General features: G+C 34.3%; 1 protein-coding gene across 6 annotated transcripts in view; it reads left to right on the top strand.

The window, feature by feature from the left end:
• Positions 1-18,897, top strand: part of ITSN1 (intersectin 1) — a 120,934-nt gene that overhangs the window by 57,846 nt on the left and 44,191 nt on the right. For 4 of the 6 annotated variants that reach the window (XM_052673855.1, XM_052673854.1, XM_052673858.1 and 1 more), the window contains 6 exons: positions 80-167; positions 344-483; positions 5,188-5,268; positions 9,733-9,854; positions 10,948-11,177; positions 12,469-12,590. In XM_052673855.1, the coding sequence (XP_052529815.1) occupies positions 80-167; positions 344-483; positions 5,188-5,268; positions 9,733-9,854; positions 10,948-11,177; positions 12,469-12,590 (783 nt within the window). The remainder of the gene's footprint in view (positions 1-79; positions 168-343; positions 484-5,187; positions 5,269-9,732; positions 9,855-10,947; positions 11,178-12,468; positions 12,591-18,897) is intronic. The other 2 variants (XM_052673856.1, XM_052673857.1) reach the window with 2 other exon arrangements.

Below are 18,897 nucleotides of genomic sequence, written 5' to 3'. Positions count from 1 at the left end.
TATGACCGTAGTCGTCATCCGTCACTTACCACTCTGCATTTTTATTGTCTTGTATTCTCTTGCCTTGTCTTCTTGTCAGGAATCTCAGCAGATGCTTGGAAAGTTGATTCCAGAAAAGCAATTGCTCAATGACCAACTGAAGCAGGTTCAACAGAACAGTTTGCATAGTAAGTATATTTTTTTTGTAAGTCTTAATCTGTTTTTAAAAGCCATTACATTGCATTACACAGCGTACTCTGTAAGATTTTCTATGTTGCAAGATACAATTTGAAAAATGTTGTGTGCTGTGCCATGAAATTCTCCATGTATGAAAATATTTATTTCGTAATATATTTAAAAACAGGAGATTCTCTTCTTACTATCAGAAGAGCCTTAGAAGCCAAGGAACTAGCCCGTCAACAGCTTCGAGACCAGCTAGATGAAGTAGAAAAAGAAACCAGATCTAAACTTCAGGAAATTGATATTTTCAATAATCAGCTGAAGGTAATCTGAAACTTCTAATCTCTCTCTTAAATGTTCAATCAATAAATTTAGTAATTTATCATGGAGAAGTATATTGAACTAAAATGATTGATTTAGAATGTCAGTGTTAGCAACATTGTGAAATCTAACATTTTTGTTTTTGAAGAAAATACTACTTAACATTCAAAGTAAGAATTTGAATAAACTTAATCTGCATAATATACCTAAGAATAAATTTGAAGTCTGATTCCAGAGCTGCAACTATAAGTATTAAATCACTATTTTCTACCCCTATGCATTGGAAGAACTACATGACTACAGTAGGTCGTCAAATCTGCTGGAATCAGTGCTTCAATTTCTAATCTTTGTTGAAGCTGCTTGTTTTCCAACTAACACATAGAGTTACTTATCTACTGTTTGTCAGAGCATACTTGTTCATGAATGTAGTTGTCTGTTGTTTGTGGTTTCATACTTTATTGATTAGTCTTTTGTTGAAACTGTGTGATTTTGTTTATTTCTGCACAAGAAAATTACAGAAGTTGCAAAAGTCAGTAGAGGAAGAGTTATTCAGAGGGAAGTTATAAATCAGTCTCTAGTTAGAACCACTTACAATTAAATAAAATTAAAACTATTTTATTATTTACATTTACTATTAAATAAAAATACTGTTTATTGTTGTTTTTTTTTTTCGCTAGCAAAATATTTCAATGCATAAGTACTTTATTTGCTATTTTTTATATTTATTTTTATTTTTTATCTGTTGGCTTCCACTGAAAGCTGACAAGAAAAATTCTCAATTTCCTGCAAGACAAAATCAAGTTGTGCTACTGGTATTTAGAAGGAAAAGCACAATGATCAATACATTAATATTTCTGTGGTTCTTTTGAAATTAGATCAACTATGACTATAGCATACATTTTAAGAAGGAAGGTGTTTTGGAAGTTATGCAACAAATAGCTTTTTTAAATCTTAAAATTACTCACTGTAGGAAAAATGAAAAGCTGTAGATGATAACACTACCTGTTTCAAGGCAGGGAGGTAGAAAGTGAAGAATCTCTGTGAAGACATAATGTACATAAAACTGAACTAAATATTCAGTTCACTTTAAAAGAAAACAGAACAGTTTACCTTACTAGCATTTTCTTTGTATACTCTTTGGACACATTTTATCATATTGTGCTTTCTAGCTGATTTTTTTTTTTTTTTTAAATTGTTACATTTTGAACCAAATAGAAGATAAATGTGACCAAAGGATACTCATTCTAAAATTAGCATCAGCACTTGGTTTGATAATAGGTGACCCGAAGAGTGAATAAATGGGTGGAAAGGGGGTGTATGCGAATAATCTTAGTTCCATGGCACTAAAAAACTCCAAGCATCTACATTTAATTTGGTAAATACGAAAGGACTCAATAACTAACAAGCTAAGAATTAGAAAATGAAAATTGACATTTATCGAAGACATTGATTTATCAGAGTGTTTGCCATCTATCTTGGCACAATGTGTAAGTGTAAGCTATTTCACAGCTTACTGGGAGAATTGACTTCTGTGTTCAAATCTTGGTATTTAACATTATAACTTTAAATGCTGAAAATTAATGATGTGGAAAGATTTTGGGAAAACCTCAGCAGCCTTTCTTTTACTGAGGACATTGTGTTCTTGATTTCATTATGTGTAGACACAGTGCTTAATAGGATGATCACTTTGCAATGCTGAATTTTACTATTTTTGCCTTGCTGCAGATTCCTACTCTTGCTTGGAGGTGAATTTAAGAAGTCAAAATGTGGTTGTGGGGCAGTTTTATTAATGAAACTGCAAAGTGGGAACTTAGTTCAGAGAGAGTTGTATCTTCTCCCTTTTGTAGTTCTGTTGAATGTGTAAGATGCATTTTTGGAGACCTGAATATCTTTATTACTAGATTTAAACATCTGCATGCAAACACATGCCATTTCCTGGGCTCGGCGCAGGATGGTGATCATAGAATCATAGAATGGCTTGGGTTGGAAGGGACCCCAAGGATCACCAAGCTCCAACCCCCCTGCGACAGGCAGGGCCACCAACCTGCAGATCTGGTACTAGATCAGGCTGTCCAGGGCCCCATCCAACCTGGTCTTGAACACTTCCAGGGATGGAGCATCCACAGCCTCTCTGGGCAGCCTGTGCCACCATCTCACCACTCTGTAAAGAGCTTCCCCCAGACATCCAATCAAAACCTTTCCTCCTTCTGAATCCCATTGACAGAGAAACTGCTTAGAAGACCCTGTGTATGCAGCACTATTTTAAGGGCCATTTACTCTTACTGAGGGAGCTCTCAGAATATTTTGTATGTGAGTCTGTACACAAAGCTAGTGAAAAGAGTTCCTGAAACTCTTAGTTTGGTTACAGTTTATGTGAAGTAGAAGTTCTGCTCTTTAATCAAACGAGATCATAGCTATGTCTTAAGTAAAAATACTGCACATTAGTCTAGGAACCTGAATAATTATCTGAAATTTTTAACATAAACAATCAAAAACTGATGACGACCTTAAGATGCTACCATTGGAAAGATGATCTTTTTCCAATTTTTAGTAATAATTTCCACAACTAAAAGTGGAATGACTTACTTATTTACTTAGTGATATTGTGCGTAAACATTACATGTTCATTTGGTGCTAAAATATTATACAATTTGTATAATTAACAGTCAGCTGTATAGTGTTCATGTTAAAATGTAAAACATTTTCAAATAATGTATCAAAAAATTCAACCATATGAGCTCTAAATAAAAGTTTATTTAACTTAAAAACCAAAGAGAACTATGCAAAAATAGGATGTATTTATTGGAAATGTATTGTTATGAAATAAATGAATTTAAAACACAATTTTTAACCAAGGACTTTCCTAAATTATCTTGTATGTTTAAAAATAATAGTTTTTTTTCTATGATGATCTACTCTTCTGTTGTGCTCTAATGTACTGAGAGATGCACGTTTGATGGGTAGCTGTTGGAACATTACTCTAATTGACACTGTCTCGTGAATCTGTTTTCTATTAAGTGATGGAGAGGCACTGATGCTTAACTATATACTACAACTAAATTCTGGGCTAGAAACATAATGATATGATACATTTTGTGAATTCTCTTAAAAGAGAAGTATACGTGGGATACTCTTCAAGTATATACTATCCTGAAGTGTTTTGCACTGACTTACTAGGAGAGAGAGTACTTAGACAAAATGCTTAAGTTAATAAAATACAGAGCCAACATTGGACATATATAAGCTACTGCTCTCTGAGTACAAACCGTATGCCAAAACTAACTTACTAGTTCTGATTAAATGCTTAAGAGACAGTAAGTTGACAACAACATAAAATCATTAACTTTTATCATCGTTACTGAGATCTATTTCTCATGTTTTGTTTATGAATAACTGTTGTATTATTTCCTATGTGAACATATATTTACGTTCTGCAATGCATTTCAAATTCATTCCCTTGAAACAAGCTACACTTGATCTACTGAGAGCTGATAGATAAATATGCTGAGACAGCACAACATAAAGTGAACAATTTAACTAGTGTCTAGTGTACCTTTTCTTTGATGAGACTATAACGTTTACTTGATGCTCTAATATTTTTGGCTACAGGTCAACATCTCAACACCTATCATATGCAGTGGATTGCACTGCATTTGCTTCCATCTTTCAGTTTTATGTGAATGCTCAATATTGATATTAAATCACCTTATATTTGCTTAATGTCTTAATAGCATAAGTGACAGAACTAAGGAGATAAATGACTTCTGATGATAAATGACCAGTTCTCTTTCCAGTGAAACTATTCAATCCTCCAAAACAATTTATTGAAATTTCTTATTAATGCCTTGGAATTTGAATACTTCAGTTACTTCTGTTTCAAGTTAACATCTCAACTGTTCGAAATTTCCATAGGGTTTGTTTCTACTCAAAATTTTTCTGGAGTATAAATTATTATTAATGCTTCAAAGGAGATAGATCCATGGATCTTTACTGGATATTTGTGGCCTCACCTACTCAGTTTGAGCAAACTGTTGGAATTACCTGACTGCCACTGTGGCTTTAGCCTAAAGCCACCAAATGCACTTGTTTGGCAAAGAAATGAGTACTTTAATTTGAAATTGATGAAATATCTTTTGAAATGAGATTTGTGAAATTTTGCTGCAGAAGTCTTGATTGTACTGGTCTACAAAAATGAGTGCCGGAGTTTGTAACAAGGTTGAAAATTAGGCCGCATCTTTGTATCGTTAATTAAATTGTAGCAGTCTAACTCTCTGATCCTCTTCAAAAATCTTAGCCTAGAACTGTAATAATTAAATTTGATACAGATACTAGTAAAATGAACTAAATTCACTTCTAAATCTCGCAATGACCAGTCACTACACAGCCAAATAAAGCAATTAAAATAGTTGTTAATATGGTTTTTGTCTCCAAAGACCAAGTAGCTATTTCATACAGCACTGAAGAATCATATATTTTAGAGCTTATCTGAGTCATTCCACAAGAGAAAATGGTGTTTCTGAAATATGTTAGTTAGAGAAGCTATTCTCAGTGCCTGCAAAAAGTGGTGAACAACTAGATTTAAGCTCTTAAGAATGTTTTACATTTTGTGTCATGTTCCAGTTGTTGTCAGTCCCTGTCTAGTCAGTGTGCACTGGACAAGTCTTGCATATGAATGCCTGTTTACATTTGAGCATTTCTTTCTTCCAGTCAATGGCAATGGAAGATGCAATGCTGCAGTGCCTGGCAGTTCTCCTGGGCTGCGTCAACTACTTAGACTCCTTTCTAAAGGTCTCCATGCCATACTCAGGCAGTACACAACTTTCTCAATCTGAGTGATGAACCTCCTCCAGTTATGTGCTTCACTTTTCCATAAACAGATGAGTGTGCAGTGTTTAAATAAGTTAGTATTTAATAATAAGTGCTAACAGTAAAGCATAACTGAAGAGAAGAGTTTGTAATTTTATCTGTCTGATCCTTAGTGCCTAAATGAGAAGTGTGCCTCGATTTGCAACCTGCACAAAGTACTAGTTAGTTACTTTTGCCTTTTGCATATCTGACACCTTAAGATTTGAAGTTAGTTGCCTCTTGTGGTCACAATGTTCAGAATTTTTAAAAAGAAAAAGCTTTTATATTAAGTAAAGTATTCCTACACAACACTGTAATTTGGGATTCCAGGTACGAGAGAGATGACAATACCTTCTCAAATCCGCCGTAGCTCTGAAATGGGGTGAAAGGAAGAACTCTGTCAAGGCGCTTTGGGAGCTGGGGAATAGGGTAGAGGAGCATTTCCGTGGGAAAGCCTCAGTGAGCACAGAACTGTAGGGTTCAACAAATGCTCCTGTTTGTCTCAGAAGATTAGATGGAAATCTTGTATTGTAATCCTTGAAGAGTGTTCTAAGCTGTCAAAAGGCAAAATTTGGGCTTCAACAATTACATTTTTTAAGTTAAGGTTTTCATAGCAATGTGACTTGTCTGTATATAGTTAATATTACTCTGCTGTATGAAATTCATATTTTAATCCATATTCAGTATGACGTGAGTCTCAAAGATATTTTTATACTTGTTAGTCTGTTTGTGAAAGGTAGTATTTCTCTCTGCTTTTACGATGTTTGTTGTCCTGCACACCAGAAACAAAGAGAGCATCGTTATGTCCTCAGAGTTACAATATACAATTTGTACAGATTTTAAGTTGCTTGTGTTTGTAAAAGGTGAGTGTAGGACTGTGCTGAATATTCAGTAAATGTTTCATTCTGTTGACTGTTGAAGTGTTACTATAATTCTGTTCAGTTGATGTCCTATAGCACTGTGGTAGATGCTGATTATTTCTTCCCTCAGCCACCCGCTGATACTTGGCAAAGCAATAGAGCATCTACCAGTGGCATGAGACACCAAGAAAATCTTTATTTCTTCCTAGCTGATGCAAAGAGGGTTATTTACTACGTTTTTTACTTCCAAAATATTCTATTCAGTGCCAGCTGTAAAAGTTAGGTTGGATTTTCTCACCCGTTACAGACAGATATGTCTCACAGAAGAATCTCTTCACAAAATACTGAACTAGCATATTGCTTTAGCTGGGAAGGAATAATATGATAAAATTTCTGTGGATATCTTTATAAACTTTATCTTGAGATCCTCACTTAGTTGAGCACATATATACAATCACGAAATAAGCAAAGAAAATAATTTAATTATTTGAACAAGACTTTAATGATGCTGCCTTTTGTACTGCATATGATAAATGACTTGCTTTGGACAGACATGGAGAGATGGCTCATAGCTGGAACTTCCAAAGTTTTCTGTTTGGCAGTAAAAGTGGCATATATTGTATGTTCAGTAGTGTGATAAACTTATATGTCTAAATTGTAATTAAAATACAGTTTCGGCAAACCTTGCAGTTAGACATCTAGTAGAAGTAAGTAGTGTTTGGTGTACAGATGTATTGTAAACTCTGACTTTTATGTAATTGAGAATCAGGGATGTTTTTCTGAACGGAGCAAAATACCTATTTCTGAATTAGAGATAGATTCCTCCTGATTCTGTGAGTGTAGGTGAACTGAATTATTCTTTTTAATATACAAATTTCTTGTTAAGTAAACTAAGCTCATGTATTTGCATCTGGATTGTTACATTTAAAGTCTTTGTGATTTTTTTTTGTTTTCTTTTAACTATTATAGTCCTCAAGAATACTCTTCAAGAATTTCGGTTCTTCTTTCCTTGCTTAGTGATTATTCCTATTTAATTGCTAGAACAACAGACATTGAGAAAAAGATGCAAAGAGAAGAAAAAACTAGAAAATGCTATCACCTAAATAGTTTTTGCAAGGAACAGGTTATCTTCAGTGTTACCATGTTAGAACTGTATGTGGCTACCTCAGTTCTTTCTGTTCAGTAGCAACAGCAGGGTTTTTTTGTCTCATTGACTAGGACTCAAAAACTTGAGCTTCTTGGCATGCATACTTCAGGGACAGCAGAGGAAATGAATGTGAAGGAAAACAACGACAAATAGAATAACAAAGGATTTCTGAACTAAACATTGTGCTACAATTTAATAAAGATTTAAACTAAGGAGATAGAAACCTGTGCTTTGGATAGCAGTATTTTTACCCAGAAAAGAGTGGCAGCTAGTTGAAAATCATGAGTACTACTCAAGACATTCTATACTTCCGAGCAATGGCATTTTTAACTTCATGAGCTTTGTAAATACTTCATTTTGCACATGTGAAGACTTTTGTAATCTACCGAATACTGTTGAAAGCAGTTTTTCACATGGCCAACTAAAATCATATGAGTGATGCCTCTTTCTCCCTACTCAATCTGTGCTTTCCCATATCATCTCCAGCCAGCAACTCCTACAAAGGGCAGGCAGAGCAAGCAGATGGTGGCAGCATATCAGTCCCAGATGGAAAGAAAGACCTGCCAGTAATCTCCTGAGAAAACCTCTTCTCAGGAGGTCCTGGCACCGCTGCCCAGAGAAGCTATGGAGGCGCTCAAGGCCAGGTTGGATGGGGCCCTGGGCAGCCTGAGCTGGTGGGGGCAGCCCAGCCCATGGCAGGGGTTGGGGCAGTATGGGCTTTGTGGCCACTTCCAGCCCGAACCATTCTGTGATTCTGTGAAACGGTGCCATTTTTTATCTATGACCTTACAGATTGAAGCTGTTTACCTCCAGTGCTTTATTGGCTGTATATTTTGTCCTTAGCACTTGTACCTACATACTTTTAAAATGCAAATATGGGTTCAGGTGATCATATATTGAAAACAGAGTCTGTGATTCCTTCAGAAAAGTTAACTGGAAACGGGAGTCAAATCCTTTGTACCTCAGTGGAAGTATAGCAACATGAAGGAAGCTGATATAATACATCAGTTATTGGAAATGATCTCTTGCTGTGATTAGCACTGCAGAAAGGTCTGGTGCAGACCACATCTAGCTGCAGGAGCAGTTGTCCAATTGTGCGTTTGCTGCAATATGCTGATGGCTTTATTTTCTCATTGTTCCATATGGGCCAAATATGATGCTCATTCAGCCCATTATGCTGAATATTGCTAACACTTTTCTGTTTTAGAATTGCTTTTCCTCCTTCCAAAATAAGCCAGTGTGTGAGTGTTTATAACTGTAGGTATTCAGGGTTTAAAATTTTTCCCAAAGGCATTATCCTGCCTGAATAATTCTGGTGATTTCACAAGAGTAGTTTACTTTATACTCTGCAATATCTATTCTAGATCCTAACTTTTGGCTAAGCTTGCATGTCACTATGGAAAATAATAATGGTCATAAAATATAGTATTGCCCAAATTATCTCTGTATTTCAGTAAGTTTCATGGCCCTCGCAGAGTTTTATTTAAAACTTGTATAGGAACTGATTATCTCTCTAATTATGCTGAACTCAGTTTTCATTGAATTTAAAATTGAGGATCATTAAGAAAATGGGACTGAAAGCTAGAACACGAAGATCAACTTGACTTTTTAGAAACTTTCATCCATATATCAGAAATGTTTTAATACCTTGCAAAGGTCATGTATTACTTCTCTTAATAATGTAGTTTTTTGTCTTGATCTTAAAATTTGATGTTGCGTAGTGCAGTCTTTAAGCATCAATGCATGGTTTAATTTCACTATTTTTCACAAATTTTTAGTCACAACGAAAATTCAGTCTGAAAATTAATGAATATTAACTTTCAACTTTTATAACTAGGAAGTTATAAATCATTTTGTGAGATTAACTCAGTTATCATCTTGACCCTTTATTTGAATCACTTGAAGTCTTCATCTGTGAATTTCTGAAAAAAAAATCACACTACTTTCAAGATAAACTATTTTAATGCCTAAGTAAGTGAAGATGAAGCTTTGCAGGACACAAGAACTAAACAAACCTGCTTACTGTCAGTCGTATATTTCAATAGAAACAGAAAATTACTAAGATATGAGTTTAGAAAGAATTTCCTGTTTCTACATATTTAGTGTATCTAGATGAAACATTGTCAAACTTTTGTCAAAATCTTAAAGCCACATTTTAGTAAAGTCTGACTTGTTTCTTAATCTTCTTCTCAGCTAGTATGGGTAAAAGCTAGGAAAATATTAAATGGTTTATGGTCCTTTGAAATGTACCTTAAACATCTACCAATGCATTTGACATTACTGGAAGTTTGAAGAGATATCCAACATTTGTGATTTTTGTTACCTCACAATGAAAATATGAGGCCATTAATTATGATTAATATAGCATATGTTTACATGTTCTTTGCTTTTTTTGTCTAGGAGCTGAGAGAAATACATAACAAACAGCAACTTCAGAAACAAAAGAACTTGGAAGCTGAGAGGCTGAAACAGAAAGAACAAGAAAGGAAGACAGAACTGGAAAAGCAAAGAGAAGCTCAAAGGTAGCAAAGTGCTCTAGTTTATGCCCTTACTGCAGAGGTGTTGGAGTGCAAAGCATTTTGCAACAAAGTCAAACAAACTTCATATTTCCCAGAGCGTAGTCTGATCCCAAATAATATATCACTAAATGGCAAAAATATCCAAGACCTAGATCAGGTTTCAGTTCAGTGCAGATGACTTGTTTTGAAATCAGGAGAATCTTTTTATTTATCCTCGAATGAAAAGCATGTTGTGGAGGTGATCTAAATCTGTGACTTTTAACTGTCACATACTTACAGATTTCAGCAGCATTGCTTAAAGGTACTTCTACGTGTAAGGACATAGCGAATATTTTCTTGCTACACACCTGAAGAAGTTTTCAAATGTATTTGTATTATATTTATGTAAAGTGAATGTCATATAATTTAATGACTACTTTTATTCTGACATCATTCATTTGTAGCTGCTTGATTCCATTTTTAGCAGTTTAGTGTTTTTTTTTAAGCTACTGGGGACCATAGAGACCTTTTTGAAGAACTCCTAAAGGTAATTTGCTTTAGTAAGTCTACTTCCGTGAAGAATTGTATGACTGTGGGAATAATATACAGTTCTGAGGAAAAAGCAGATATGTTAGATGTTTTTTTCACTTCCTCCCTTCACCTTCTTCCAGCTCCAAAACACAACAGATTTTTCATTTCTTACTGAGTGCTGGGGTTGCTCTGTAACTCTGTTAGAGTTCTGTGGAATTATCTTCTGGAGGAATAGACTTTACATGTGAGTTAAAAGGAAAAGTCATTGAAATTGGTTTTTAAATGAAAAGACAAAGCAACTTAAAGTAAGAGTCCTGCAGCTACTAGTAGTTTATACAGAAAATTCTCTCACTTGTCTGAGAGTCACAGCTCTTTCTTTAAGAATTCATACATTCTTCCTTACCTTTTAAGAGTCACTGTTAGAAAATGTGTTGGGGTGCTTGCTAATTTACCAAAATAAAATCACCAGATCTGACAGGATACAGAAAAGCCATAAGGATTACACTTTTTATTGTCAATTATGTACAAGGAAAATCTCTGATATTTTGTTGACTAACTCAAGAAAGATTTTTTACTTATCCAACAGGAGAATCCAGGATCGGGATAAACAACGGCTGGATCGAGTGCAACAAGAAGAGGAACCTCAATGGCAAAAAAAAAATCAAGAAGATGACAAGCAAAAAAGGGAAGAAATAATTAAAAAGAAGGAAAGTGAGGATAAGGGGAAACAGGAAATCCAAGAGAAACCGAGTAAGCTTTTCCAACCACATCAAGAACCAGTTAAGCCAGCTGTCCAGGCTCCATGGTCAAATGCAGGTAGAGGAAAAATTCAAAAAATACTGTTGCACATACCTCACTTAAAAATTATTTTTGGTTTGTCTTTTCATGTACTACAGAAAGGTACTACGTTTCAAGATTGGATTGCTCATTTTGTTGAAGTAAATAATGTATGATTTGAGCTTTAGATTCCAAAAACTTGTTCCCTTTTAGGCTTCGGTATTTTTAAAAGTAATATGTTAAGCAGACAGAATAAAACGTAGTTGATGAGACTCACAGTCCAAATCAAAGGGAGACTCTAAGCTGTATGTTTGTGTAAAATCCTGCTATAAGGTGCAAAAAACTACAACACTTCTCATTACAACTCTTGTATTGATGTGAATTTTTTATAGTGTCATGCAGTTACTTTTTTTCCTCCTCAACATGTGTGTTGCTTACTGAACAAGTGGCCTGAAGTCTATGATAGAATCTCTTTTCTTCTGCTATGCACTTGACCACTTTCAGCTGAGAGCTTTCTTCAGTATTATAACCTAATTTTTTGCCCATGTTTGGAATTGTGGTACACTCTTGAGTAGCTTTGATAATTATGCATGAGAATTAATTGGGAATGTAATATTTGTTTAAATAGTTGATCAGAGTACTGCGTAAAAGGGAAATTGCCTCTATCTTTTAGCTGTAATCTAGCTTTTATCAATTATATCTATTTGCTAGGTATTATTTGTACAGGGCAAAATAGGAACTGCATTATACAGGGGAAATGTAGCTTATCTGTTTTTTCTCTAGTCTTCTTTTCACTAATAATGCATCTGTAATACAGCATGTGATTTTTAAAGCACCAATCTGTAAGTGACCTCTTTTCAGCTAATCCGTGTGTATTAGAACATTTTGAGACATCTTTTTTGAAACTATATTCAGGCTGCAATTGAGGCTGCTACGTAAGCAGGCTCTAGAAGTATTTGGGATACCACTGTTGCATGCAAGAACATTACTGTTTGAATTGAACCTATAGGTTAGTGATCAGACTTAAACATAATCAGTGAAGCATTTGATAAGTCATGTGTGTTGCACCATAAGTACACATTTCTTTCTGTAAAAATAGTTGCATATCAAAAAGTTAAAATATAGTAATTTTTTACATGATGTTAAGAAGAGAGAACAGTATGAGTTACATTTGAAATCATTAATTTTCTTATTTCCTCTTGTATAAGAAGAGGTTAATGTACAATATATAAGGTATTGGGTTTTTTATTTATTCAATTTTACCATATTTTTCAAGTATGGAAAAATGATGTGTTTTTTTGTTTGTATCTGTGTTGTTTTATTTGCTCAGGAAAAGCTCCACTAACAATTTCTGCTCAGGAGGATGTAAAAATAGTGTATTATAGAGCACTGTATCCTTTTGAATCAAGAAGCCATGATGAAATCACTATTCAACCTGGCGACATAGTCATGGTAAGAACAGACAACAGACTGTGATAAAATTGCTTGAAAAAATACTTCAGGTTTTGCACTTGTGTGAGAGAAATTAATATGGCAAGATTTTTTTTTTTTTTTTTTAATTTGAAAACAATATTTTAGTGAATACCAAAATAAACAGGATGTGACACAGTAATTTCTTAATTATGGATAGCTTCTTAAAGTTCATTGTATTGTAAAACTGAAAGATAATCTATGTGTAGATTGTGCTAGTTTTAGTGTGCTGAGCTGTGTGTGTCTGAGATGCAGAGGTGTTGAAAAGGTTCCTGTACATGGTGAAAAGTTTCTTGTTCTCCAGGGTACCCAGGAAATACAATTCCTGTTATTTTCAAATGAGAGTATGGTTGCTATGGGTTAAATAAAAAACTGATTTTGATAAATAAAGAATGTTTCTAATAAGAAATTTGTTTTCTTAGATGAGTAATACAAGAGCGGGGGGTAAAAAATAAAAAAAAAAAAAAGGAATAATTTGTTTTTATTAAGAGAATGTGATGTCCAGGGTAGCACAAAGTGAAACAATTACACTAAGCTACAGGATGACTACACTTCTGTCATGATCCCAGCAGTGCTGATGTGGTCTTTGTATTGTAGCGATACTTCTCTAACAATACTGGAATTTTTCTACAGCTCTTTTGGTCATTATTTCTGACTTAATGACCTAATTTAGTTGTAATTTTAAAACTGTATAATTTACTCTGTTTTTTTCATGAGGCAGTTTTACGTTTATTCTCAAGAGGATATGAAGTAGATAAAAATATCACTTTTTAAAAAAATGGAAGCCTGAAAATGTGAAAATTTACTTGCAGGCGTGTTGACACAGAAGCATTTCCATTCATTTTTTAGGAGTAGTAGAGTTACTGGAATATAATCTACCTATAAGCCTATAACTGTCATATTAAACTTCAAATTCTTGGAAGCTGGTTTCTGCTTGTATGCATAATTATATTTTAAAATTTCAGTTCTGATGTTAATGACTACAGTAATGGAAATTATATTAATAATAATAAATTGCTAGCATGACCTTTGCATGCATATGTCTGCTCATAATAAAAATGCCTGGCGTGGATATCAGATGGTATCTTTCTCACTGTGGGAGAGTATATTCATTATAGTGTTCCACCCCAAAAAAACTGTTTTAGGAGCTATTGTTTTTAGCACAGTAATAATGAATTTTGGAAAAAAATTACACTTTGTAGTCTGTCTTAAATTGTAATGGTAACTTTAAAGGAAATGCATCTATTCTACAGAGATGAGCCCTCATCTCTCAGTCTTTTGTTGTGCCACAGTGAAATATTTGTGACATGAGAATCTGCTTTTGGAAAATAAACGTGTATCCTCGATTAGTAGCAGTACTGAATGACTTGTAAAGAGGACCAATCCCATTCTGAATAATACTGCAGTTTTTATTGCTTTTATCAATAAATAGTATAGGTCAGTGTGTTGTTAAATTAGGGAGGATGTGGGTTCATGCGTGTCTTTAGGCTCTAGAAAATGCTCTACCTTACTTTATTGGAAAGTAGATTATTGCCTAGGCATATGTTGTTTGTTTGTTTGTTTGTTTTCCTTCTTTTTTTCTTCTTTTCTTCTTTCACTCTGAGAAAGAGTGATCACCACAAAGTAGAATCACAGGGAAATACCATTTTGCCAAAATAAAAACTTAGGGGTAATTTGAGTCTTCTTGTATCTTGTTTTGGACTTTAACTTACTCCAGAAAATATTCTCTACCTCTCAATTTTCTTTACTTAACATCCATTTAACAATAATTAAACCTGATGATTGATTCTTGTGGGATTTATCTCCTGCTCTGCAGTAATTGCTTAAATGGGCTACTCTTATAAAATTAATGTAAGACACTTTTGTGAAATGTGTTATAATTATGCCTTGCTTTAAATCATTGCTTTCCTGATGGAGGTTAAAAGGGAATGGGTAAGTGTGCTACATGGCTGTTAGGAAGTCTATGCAATTTATTCATGTTCATAAATCAAGATTCTGTTATCATGTAGTTTATTTGTTTTTTTAGTTTATGTAGGAGTAAAATAACAAATCAGCCCACATTGTCAAAAGTAATTTAAGTGCGGTGAACTAGAACTTACTTTTGATAACGGGCATTTGGATTCCTAGACTCTGTCCTTCAGTGTTTGTCATGTCATGTGGTTCCACAAGGTTCCAGTCAGTTATGTTTATTGGAAAATAGTAATTTACAAGCTTACATGTTAAAGTGCATCTGATTTCTCATTTATGACATAAATGCAACTCTGTAGTTATGTTGACCTGTGCAGTTAGGAGTTTACTGTGTTTAACAAAACAAACATTATGAGTTTAGAGTTTAGACACAGTTACTCTAAACACAGTGTAGAGTAACTGTGTTCTAACATAGGCAAATTTAGCATTTCCTCATTTTAGTGCTATAAATGGCATTGTCTGTGCAAGCTTATGAAGCCATGTGCTGTACCTGTATATTATATACAGGAGATATCACCCAAACTGTCACTGCTATGAGTAAAGAATCCAGCTAAAGCACATGGAAACCAGGCATAAACCCTGGATTTAAAGGGGACTGCAGAATTCATTATGTCAGAATGACTTGGGGCTTTAATAGGTGTACAGCTTGTAAATAGCTTCTTATAACAGCATAATACACTTTTACACTGTGTGTGAATGTTGAGGTCTGTCATAGTGAAAATGAGGAGGAGGAGAGTTCAGTCTGAAGATATTTGCAAAGGTAAAGATAAGAAGAGCTTTCTTCTGCTTTGCTTTTGAGTATGTGTGTTAGTCAATTGTAGCACTGATACATCTTGTGAAATGATTTAGAGAATTTGTGAGGCTTGGGCTGTATTTTTTTTTTTTTTAATATCTATTTTTTCATTAAAGGATATTTGTATTTTAACTTGAATTTCTATTTTCTCAGCTTCTTACCTTTTTATGTATGTTTAATTCCTTTCACCTTAAGGTTGTTATTTCTTTCACTATATAGATTGATTTATAACCCTAATTATAACTTAAACAAGCTTTTTTTTCTGGAAACAAGTATATTCTGTGCTGAGAAAGCCATGCTTGGTTCAGAGCTCTGTCTGTTCAAGACCTTATTATGTGCTTTCTATTATGTATACAATGTATGGAATTCATCTCCTTTGGAGAGCTTTCTGACAAAAACAGATTCTGCTGGCATTTGCTTCTGTTGGGTTCCATCTTGGAGCAAATGAATGGATTCTGTTGTTACTGATACTCTTTGATATAATTCAGCCTGTTTAAATAAACTTAATTCAGTGAAATACAGTTGAATTATTGACTAACTGAACTGCAGTGACTCGGATAGCAGAATGTATGTTAAATAGAAAGCTCAAAGAAGAAGAAGCTCAAATAGGGAGGACTAGAACAATTTCATAATGCTAGTTTGTTGTCAGTTTTTTTAGTTGTTGATTGTGAAACTTAGAATGACTGTTCTTTGTAATGGATACATAGGCAGCCTTGTTGTGTTAGATCTTGTGTAGGCGTAGTCAACATATGGCCTCTGGCAGGCAGAGCTTAAATTCAGATTTATAATAAGAATTTCAGTATTCTCAGAATATCTAGATCAAAAGCTTACAAATGAAGTAGAGTTAAAATGATCATTTAATGGGTAGATTGTTGAGCAAAACGAACAGTGGTACTTTGCTTAGCTTTCATTAAATAGCTTTTTGAGACTAAGGGTTTGACTTCATATGTAGTGTGAATCACTGTTGTAAAACAGAACTTCTCTTTCTGTGTACATGGACTGCTAGTGATACACAAGCCAGTTCAAAGTGGATTAGGCCACTGCAAAGCCTGTCCTTGTGTTAGGAAAGAAATTAGCTGTTCCCAATGCTTCTGCTGCTTATTATTGTATTGCTCTTACTTCTGTCACTTGTATTCAGCCATTGGGAATGAGAACATGTAAGCTGTGTCTCTGAAGTATGATTGAGTAAATTAAAAGTACGCACACACTTCTATTTGTTGTTCAGATGTACATTTATATTCTAGTTGTATTTTGCAAAAAATAATCTGGAATAGAGTTTCTTGTAGGGATTTGGAACGGTGAGTATAAAAACAGAAGCTAATCAGAACAAATTAATTTGAAAAAAACATACAAAGGAATTTATTTAAAGTTCTAGTACTGTGCAACAAAAGTAGATCCAAGTTATATTTTATATGAATAACTGAGAAATCATTTTCAAAGAACTATAAAAAAAAATTGCTTTTCAAAGTGTCTTTCTATGAATATATACTGAAAACTTAATTTGATTGAATATACTTTTGAGTATCCTAATAAGCTGTTTTAAGAATTTCTTAATAATAACATTAAGATGCCTTCTAAGAAGACATTGAATCAGTTGCTTTAAAAATTGCTTTGGTGATTTTTTTTATCTGCTGAAAAATCACAGTGTTTTTTTGTGTTTACTGTGATTTGTCTCAAAGATGCCACTTTCTGAAGACCATGATGACACATTTTTAGTCTTTCAGTACTGATTCTTTTGTGTATTGGTGATTCTAGGTACAACTTGAGGAACTGAATGTAGGAACTGTGTCCTTGTTATTACTGCTTAGATTATTCAACTCTGCAGTGCGTGCTGATAGTCCATCTCTCCCTTGCTGTCCCAAGATTCACCTCTGCTGTGACCTTCCATCACTCATATTGCTGCTCTAACAAATCCTATTCAGCTCTGCAGTGGAAATTTTGCCTTGCACTGCAGTAAAACCACATTGAACTGGTCAAGCATGTACTTCATTCATTTCTGGTTTTACTTTGAGTTAATAGGGACTGAGACAGAAGATACATGCAACAAAAAGCAGAAATAATGGATTGTTTTGTACCAGAAGAGGAGTGTGGGCTACAAATTACAATAATAAGGCAGTGAAAGAGGCAGCACAGGGTATAAAGCAAAGCAATCTGTCTAGCTTCAAGGAGTGATCCAGGAACAATCGGAGGTTATGCTGCTTCAGTTGGAGTCATTTCTATGCAAAACAATGTTCCCTCTCTTGGTCTCGAGTGACTCATTTACACCATTGCCACAAATAATTTTTTACCACTGTGGATTTTTGTTGTTGTTGTTTATTCTCCACACAAACAGAATGTATAGATTGGTGCATTTCCAATTGTTGAAGCAGCCAGTTCTGAGATACTATCACATGCCGTTGTAGGATGTCATCCTTTGCCACCATATTTTGAAGTCTCCTTTGACTGAAAAGAATTTCTAATTCTGTAGCTCATGTAGCATAATGTTAGCAACAAATGCCTCGTGTTGATAATGAATGCTTAGGAAGAAGGGTGAGGTGATTTTGAATTACGGATTTAAGCATCTTTCACCAGTTGCTATATTGATAACTGCAACAGTGAACGCATGACTTACGCTCTCATTAGAAACTTTTATGTATTTTAAAATAGTGTATGCTACTGGCCTAAGCAGATTAAATTCTTGCAAAAAAACAGCTCCTGTGTAGAGCTGATCATGTGACTTTTCATTACTGGCCTGGTTTTACTGCCAACTTGATCACTGCTTGGGAATCTGCAGCAGATAGATGTACGTTATTGACATGCTACAGGAGCAAGCCTTGTTTGTATGTTTGCTTAAACCCCTTGAAACTTAAAGATTTGCTTAAACTCTTTGAAACTGAAATTTTGTTGGAATATCAAAGGCAGGTTGGATAGCTAGATCACCAGATTTGCTGTAATTATTACCTAATGCAATTACTGCCTTTTTTAAAAAAAAAAAGTGCCTGCAGCCTCCAGATATTGTGTCAGTGTTTAGCTACCATATCAATTAATGAGTTATGAGGAGGGATAGTAATGGTGGATTATTTTTCTTCTGCAATTCTTGATTCTTTATCAACATGGAATTATTTCATATAAGTATGTTAGAAAATATGTCACTGTTGTTTTGAAATTGTTTGGTGGATGTTGATTTTAATATGCTGTGTTTCTGTTGTATTTTCTGCAAAAGGAAATTTAGAAAAAACTTTAAAATGTTTTAAAACAGAAATAGCAACACAAAATGGTCTTCTCAGAATCACAGAATTGTAGGGATTGGAAGAGACCTCCAGGGATCATCGAGTCCAACCCCCCAAACTCATTAGTTCTCCAGAACTAATATCTCCAAAACTGGTGTGCTGTCACAGACTTTCAAGCATCTGTTTCAAAAACTATGCTTGGCTTATGCATTAGGGCTGAAATTAAAATTTTTATTCATTTATTTATTTAATTTTTTCTACGTTATCACCCAGAAAACCTTTTGATTCTGGTTCGGAAAAAAAAAAACACAACATTGCA

Source organism: Tympanuchus pallidicinctus, unplaced genomic scaffold, assembly GCF_026119805.1.
Source record: "Tympanuchus pallidicinctus isolate F22 unplaced genomic scaffold, pur_lepc_1.0 scaffold14, whole genome shotgun sequence".
Lineage (NCBI taxonomy): Eukaryota > Metazoa > Chordata > Aves > Galliformes > Phasianidae > Tympanuchus > Tympanuchus pallidicinctus.
The sequence above is the reverse complement of the archived record's forward strand: the minus strand, read 5'-3'. Positions and strand labels throughout refer to the sequence as shown.